Raw genomic sequence first — 8,206 nt, forward strand, 5'->3', positions numbered from 1 at the left:
TTCGAACTTCTGTAAAACTTTGCCAATGTTGGGGATTTTGCGTTCTTTTAAATTTGGCATGCTTTTTTCGTTGCTTCTGCAACAACGATCTGACCCGTTTTGTGTACCATGGGGGATCAGTACCATCACTTATTAATTTATGTGGTATGTATCTCTCAATTGCTGTTGATACTATCTCCTTCTGATGACCTCAGAAGTTACGTCCCATTGTGCTCAGAGCCATTTGAACCATTTCTATCTAAGTGTACAAATGTTGGACGGTGTTTTTGCCTTTCTTTAATATATTTTCTAAGATAAGAGGTATGTGCGGTGTTACTGCGTTGGTCCCTACACTTCTCCGGAAGTCAAACTGATCTTCCCCGACGTCGACTTGTACCAGCTTTTCCAATCTTCTGTAAATAATTCGCATCATAATTTTCGAACTATGACCTATTAAATTGCTATTTCGCTAAGATTCACAAATGACACTACCTACCTTCTTTGGAATTAGAATTCTTATATTCTTCTTGAAGTGTGAAAGTACTTCGCCTGACTCGTAAATTGTTCTGAGAACCAGTGTGAATCTGTGTGATTCAGAGGGAACGTTTAGACCAGGAGACTTGTTTCGACTTTGATCCTTCAGTGTTCTGTCCAATTCTTCTCGCGGCGTCATATCTCTCATCATTGTCTGTTTCCTCCTTCCTCTCAAACCCATAGTAATCTGACTGTCTACGCACTGACTGACTTTTCGATGCATTCGGAAGCGTCGACCGAAACAGGTGTACGTAATTTTCAGACGAAAACTACATTTCCGTTTTTGTTTGACAAATGGTCCATTTAGTAATTAGTATCAAAATTTTGTATTTATAAGCACGGCCATCAGAGACTGCCAGTGGTTGTGTGCCGCCCATAGACAGCCAATAGTGTCGCACACTAATTGTTGTGTATGTTGACAATACACCGAGATGACAAAGCCATGAGGTAACGATATGGACATATACAGATGGCTGTGTCAGAGCTATCTTTTTTTTTTCAGATGTGAAAAGGTTTCCGACATGACTATGGCCGCACGAATGGAATTAATGGATTTTGAACGTGGAACGGTAGCTGGAGCTAGACGCATGGGACATTCCATAATAGAAACCGTTAGGGAATTAAATATTTCGAGATCCACAATGTCAAGAGTGTGCCGAGAATACCAAATTTCGGGCATCACCTTTCATTGCGGATAACGCAGTGGCCGACGGCCTCCACTTAATGACCGAGAGTATTGTGTTTGGGTAGAGTTGTCAGTGCTAACAAACGAGCAAAACAGTGTCAACTAACTGCAGAAGTTGATGTGGGACGTACGACGAAAGTGTCCGTTAGCACAGTGCTGATTAATTTGGCATTACTGGACTATAGCTGCAGACGACTGACAAAAGTGCCTTTGCTCACAGCTCGACATCGTCTGCAGTGCGCCTCTAGGGCTCGTGACCACCTCGGTGGGATCTTAAACGACTGGAAAACCATGGCCTGCTCAGGTGAGCCCCGATTTCACTTGGTAAGAGCTGACGGTAGGGTCTGAGTGTGTCGCAGACCGCGCGAAGCTGTGGATCCGAAGTTGTCAACAAGACACTGTGCAATATGGTGTTGGCTCATTGTTTGAGCTGTGTTTGCATGGAATGGACTGCGTCATCTGGTCCAACTGAACCGATCATTGTCTGAAAATGATTACGTTTGGCTACCTGGAGACCGTTTGCAGCCAAACAACGATGGAATTTTTGTGGATGACGATGCACCATGTTACCGGGCCATAATTGTTCACGATCGGTTTGAAGAACTTTCTGGGCAGTTCGAGCGAAGATTTACCACCCAATCGCCCGACATGAATTCCATCGATCATTTATGGGACATAATCGATAGGACAGTTTGTGCACAAACTCCTGAACCAGCAACACTTCCGCAATTACGAACTCCTATAGAGGCAGCAGGGTTCAATATTTCTGCATTGACATACAAAGACTTATTGAGTCCGACACGACATTAGGAAGTATCCCAAGACCTCCGTCGCCTCAGTGTCTGCCGGCCGCGGTGGTCTAGCGGTTCTAGGCGCTCAGTCAGGAACCGCGCGACTGCTACGTTCACAGGTTCGAATCCTGCCTCGGGCATGGATGTGTGTGATATCCTTAGGTTAGTTAGGTTTAAGTAGTTCTAAGTTCTGGGGGACTGATGACCACAGATGTTAAGTCCCATAGTGCTCAGAGCCATTTGAGCCTCAGTGTCTCTGAAAGATGAACTTGCTGTCTCCATATTCAGTAGTGCTTACCTCTGCAAAGTTTCACAGGTTGTCACTCGGGAAGCTCTCGGACAAGGAAAAAGTGCAGCACATTCGCTCAGTAACATTCGCTAAACACCGCTGCTTCCCTGCCAATAAGCAAGTAATGTATTTCGAAAAACACGACTCCCTTTGCTATTTACCATAACTAAAATCTCTCCTGCAATTTCCGGCAGCAAACTTCTTTAGAAAAAACCAGCACCATAATATTTGTATAATGTGAATATTTTATACTTGAGAAGCCCTTTAGACTTCGTTAAGTATAGCAAAGCATAGATGTTTCCATAAAGATTTGTTTGTGCGAAAAATGGCACATATCCTTACGAGTACATTCCATTATCTTCATGTTGCTTGACTCAAAATTTGCACAGGTCACACCAACACACAAGGAAGGAAGCATTAAAATGTCCTTTGAATTGTAGACCCATATCAATGAGAAAGATTTGCAGGATGGTATTGATCCGTATGCTGTGGTTAAACATTACGAAATCCCTCGAAGAAAATAACACATTGACTCATATGTAGCACTGATTCAGAAAACATCGTCCTTCTGAAACACAACTAGCACTTCATTCAGATGAATTAATAAGTGTGATCTCCATTTGATTCCGTATTTCTAGATTTACAGATGGTTTTTGACACCTCTTATATCAAGTGTCTTTTAATCACAAAGTGTACTTATGGATCATCACAGTAGTTTAACTGGATTCATGATATTCTGTCGGAAAGGACACAGTTCGTGGTAATTTACAGGACGTCAGTAAGTGGTAACTGCGGTTCCCAAGCAAGTGTTACAAGCAGTCTGCTGCTATTTATATAAAATATTTAAGAGACGAGATCAGCACCCTTCTTAGATTGTTCCCATACGATGATGTCTTTTACCCTTTAGTGAACTCGTCAGAAGATAAATGAGAATTATAAAGTCATTAGCTCAAGATACCTGTATGGTGCGAAAAGTTGCAGTTGACATTGAACCATACAAAGCTTCACGTCCTCCACGTGAGCACTAAGTAAAATTACTTTAAAATTAGGTTACACTGTAAGACATATAAATTTAAAAGTTGTCGACTCAACTAAATACCTAGGAATTAGAATTACAAGGAACTTAAATTGGAACCATCGCATACATAATGTTGCCTGGAAGGAAAACCAAAGACTGCGCTTTATTGGCAGATCACTTAAAAGATGTGACAGGTTTACTGGAGAGACTGCTTACGCTCTACTTGACCGTCCTCATCTCGAATATTACCGTACGGTATGGGATCACGACTTCATAAAACTGACAGAGGACGCTGAAAAACTCAAAGAAAGGCAAATCCTTTTTGTATTGTCGCGAAATAGGAGAGTGAGTTTGAAGAACATGATAAGCGAGTCGGGGTGGCTATCATTAAAACACAAACGTTTCACTTCACAGTGCGATCTTTCCACGAACTTCGTCGTGAGAGATAAAAGTAAACTTTAACTGTCTACAGAACACAGTGTCTCATTCTACGCCATCCAATCTTTTCAGGGAAACAGTCCTGTTTAACAGTGTTTCTGGAAGCGTAATTTGTTCTATAAATTTTATTTCTCTGGTGTATTGTTGTTATATTTTCCAATATTCCTCTTTGATAAACTCAATTCATAGGTTTTCTTTACACACTGTGTAATAAGATGATATGACCTGGAGTCAAAACGTATCTCTCTCTCTCTCTCCTTGTCCCTCTGCCCCTGCACCCACCTACCTACCCACCTATGTACCTACCTACTTACTTACCTCTCTCAGAATTGAACTAATGAGTGTACCTACTATATGGCCTCCCTTCGTTGTTTGCATTTCTTTACTTAACCGTTGATGTAATAAACAACTCCTCTAAAATAACAAAAGTTTGCTGCTTTAAGAATAAATATCAGTGTTCTGGCATTTTGCTACAACACCCCGGTTTATGTAGTTGACATAATTCCATTATAATGTCGCGACGTGTCTTACAAACGACACCTTTAAATCATTTGTCTTAGTTCACACGGTTTCCCTGGCCGAGTCATATATTTCGCAACCTTTATAGTGAGGAAAGTGAACAGAAAACTAGCAACAGCAAATCCGGTGCTCATCAAACTGTCTTAGATTATCGTGACGATATGGTTTCTTAACAATCTTCGAACGCCTATTGTTGATACCTAATATCGTGTTTGGCCTGCTTTTCCCGGCGTAGTCGCCAACTACACGTGGCATGGACTCAACGAGTTGTTGGAAATACTGCAGAAATACTAAGCGACACTGCCTCTATAGCCGGCTAAAATTGCGGAAGTGTTGCCGGTGCAGCTTTTTGTGCGTAAACTGACCTCTCGATTACGTCCTATAAAGGTTCGATGCAATTCATACTGGGCAATCAGGGTAGCCAAATCATTCGCTCGAATTTCTCAGGATGTTCTCCCAACTACCCGGGAACAATTGTGGGTCGATGACATGGCACATTGTCATCCATAACAATTCCGTCGTTCTTTGGGAACATGAGGTCCCTGGATGGCTGAAAGTGATCTCCAAGTAGCCGAACGTAACAGTTTCCAATCAACGTTCGGTTCAGTTGGGCCAGAGGACTGAGTTCATTCCATGTAAACACAGACCATACCATTATGGAACCAACACCATTTTGCATACTGCCTTGTTGACAACTTGGGTCCATGACTCCGTGGGTTCTCCGCCACATTCGAACTCTACCATCAGCTCTGACCAAGTGAAATCTGGACTCATCTCACCAGGCCACGGTCTTCTGCTCGTCTAGAGTCCAACCGACATGGTCACGAGCCCAGGAGAGAAGCTTCAGGCGATGTAGTGCTGTACGGAAAGGCACTGGCGCCGGTCGTCTGCAGCCATAGCCCACTAACGCCAAATTTCGCCGCTCTTTCCTAACAGATACGTTCTTAGTACGTCCCACACTGATTTCTGTGGTTATTTCACTTATTGCAAACGCCGCTGCCCTCAATTGTTGAGTTGTCGGTGGCGAGAGGTAATGCCTGAAATTTGGTATTCTCGGCACACTCTTGACACTGTGGCCCTCGGAATATTAAATTCCCTACCGATTTCCGGAACTGTATGGCCCACGGGTGTAGCTCCAACTAACGTTCAGCGTTCAAAATCCGTTAATTCCTCTCGTACGATCTCTTACCATGCTGCTGAAGCATGTCTTGTAAACGTGTGGAAAATGTGCAATGCGTGTGCGTTCTGCCTCCTTCGCTGCTTCTGAAGTTTCAGATTGGAATGAAGGATTGGGCGTATAGTCTCACGCGACAGCTTGAACGGATGTCGAATCCGTAAGGCATAAACACGTGTAACATCGACATTCTGTTGTTTGCGTACATTTTTCGCTTGCCGTATTGGTTTAGATTCCAGATCTCATTTAACCCATTCTGACCATATAACGGATATTTATATCAAGTGTACGTGTAAGTAGAGAAAATGGAGTAGTTTCATCTGAGCAACTTCCAAATTAACATAGTTTTCGGAAATCACTGTAACGCGCCAATTAGACAGATTTTTTTTTCACGTTATACCTCAGGGTGACATCAAGCAGCTCTGCTAATCGCTGTCAGACTGAATAACTGCTTGTATAAGGGCCAGAGCTGGCCAAACGCATTATTGACTTCCTCACACTATGAAGCTCAATTTGTTTTCCATTCCATTTTTTTCTGAAATTGCAGTTCATCTGCCTGTTAATGTACACCACTTCTACTGATTTTCGTCCCATTCGGATCATTCCTTCATTGCGCGTTGTTTTCCATTTGTCTTGGATTGTGTTACCGGGAACTTCATGATGATCAAAAGTTGACGCGGGTGCGTAGGATTTGTTTTCAAAATTTTTAATACCTTACTACGTCACATGAAAATTATTTAAGACATGTGCTACAATCGTACGTACATGTTGACTAGTATTGTGACTTATGTCGTTAAAAACGAACACTTTAAACCACTCGTACATCAACAGAACAACTGAGACGAAACAGATGTTAAGATTAAGGTAATTGCCTTAACAGATGACTGGCCTCAGTTATTCTGTTCATCATCCCACAACCACCGTAAATTTGCCACTTTTTCCATGTTACAAAGTAACAAAAATTTTCGCCTCTTGGATTTATAATGGAATTAGTTCTTAAGTAATACTTGTTCGGGAGTAAGATTTGTATTATCTGTTGCAGCACCATCTTCCAAAGTCGAAGTGCAGAAGAGTTCACCTGGAAAATCGTGGCTGTCCAAGTTGACGGTGGGCCTGGCTATAGCAGCGTGGAGCAAAACAGTTCACTTCTTTTTCTACGAACCGTGGTTTGTGATCACCAGGAAAGTAAAGGGGTCGTAACTGATACTGTTCATTCCTATCTCATTTCGAAAGGTCTTACCTTCGCCACTTTCATGACACCTGCGGCTAATTCGCTTGTCTGATAGGGACATTATTTCTTTTTGCGTCCAACTGAAACTGTGCTGGATGAATGGAAACAAAATCCAAACAAGTTTTGTGCCAGTGAGACTAGAAATGTATCTATCAATATTGGAAGGAAATTTCTGCTACGTGCAAGTATACGTTTCATTACTATTTATTTACAAATTCCCAGAGGCTAATCGGCAGAAACGAGCAAGATTTGAGTTGGATTCTCCTCTTAATTAGCGCTGTTTTATTGATCATATAGACAAATGAGCCAAGTTTTGTCTAAATTTTATTGCAAAATGTTCTTAGTTCTGATACTGAAAGCTAGCACGAGTCACGCCATATATAGAAATAAATTTATTGTGTCAGCATACCCTGAAATCCGTAATCACAGTTGGATGTTTCAAATTATGTCGTAAAACACTAATTGCTACCGATCTTAGTCTCAATTCATGTCGAAAGTGTAGGCTGATTCACGTAAGAACAAAAGTAACCGACACTCGGAATTTTAAGTTCAATGTCACAAAAACATTTACTTGCAACAACCGGCTCCACTAGTTGGGACTTATTTTCAAGACGCACTGTTCACCTCTCGCCTACGACATGTCTCCTTATACGAGCAGGAGCACTTCAGAACTTTGCAATTTATACATACATTGACTATTCAAGAGCAATTGAAACTGTGCATTCGAGTGGAACAGTCATTGTACAACATTGTCTATATCCTATTCCACTCCTTCTACTGTAGTGTTGGAATAAACTTTATTTCTGTAAACCCCATCGGTTCTTTTCTCAATTTATTCTTGCAGCTATACTAAACTTTTATGTGATGATACACATAAACAGAGGAATAAACTGGAAACGCTGACAAAAGTTTGTACGGAAATTATTTTTTTTTAAAGAATTTTTACACGTCATCTTTCGAGAAATACCTGCAAGTTGCGTATTTCAGTTTGTAACAATGATGATAATTATAAGGCAATGAACAGGTAAGAAACTGGAAATTTTCTAAAAAAGTAAACGAAAATTAAATTATACCAGTAGGTCTGCTGCAACCCAAGCGTTCAAACATGGACACTGTGTAAACGTCTTACCGTAATAGATGCACTGCAGCCGCAGATTTCCAAGGGCGGTGCATTTGAAGTTGAGTACTCCATGGACAAAAGAACGTCACCACGATTCGTATATGAATGGGACCTTGACTTTGGTCCATGAATACATTCATCATCTTCAGGAATCATTTTTCTGCACACAATAAAGAGTGTATCAACATTAATGGCGTAAATGCACAATGCTAGAATCAAACTGTCTTAGTAAACTTACATCAGCAAACAAAGCGTTAGAGAGATAATTGTGTGGTTATCAGCTACCACTGACTTGATTCTGTATAAACGTCATCCCAGTTAAGAAAAGGGAACAGACTGTACAACATTTTAAAAAATTATTAGAGATACTTTGGCAGAAGTGCAGGCGCTTTGAATGAACATAACAATAGTTGCATGACGGTACTCAT

General features: G+C 41.3%; 1 protein-coding gene across 1 annotated transcript in view; it reads left to right on the plus strand.

The window, feature by feature from the left end:
- The window catches only part of LOC124805532 (O-acyltransferase like protein-like), a 370,573-nt gene extending 363,105 nt beyond the window's left edge, over nucleotides 1-7,468 (plus strand). The window contains exon 14 of the mRNA XM_047266101.1: nucleotides 6,470-7,468. Coding sequence (XP_047122057.1) covers nucleotides 6,470-6,627 — 158 coding nt within the window. The 3' untranslated portion in view covers nucleotides 6,628-7,468. The remainder of the gene's footprint in view (nucleotides 1-6,469) is intronic.
- The last annotated feature ends 738 nt before the right edge of the window (nucleotides 7,469-8,206 follow it).

The sequence above is a fragment of the Schistocerca piceifrons genome, chromosome 7, assembly GCF_021461385.2.
Source record: "Schistocerca piceifrons isolate TAMUIC-IGC-003096 chromosome 7, iqSchPice1.1, whole genome shotgun sequence".
NCBI classification, from domain to species: Eukaryota; Metazoa; Arthropoda; class Insecta; order Orthoptera; family Acrididae; genus Schistocerca; species Schistocerca piceifrons.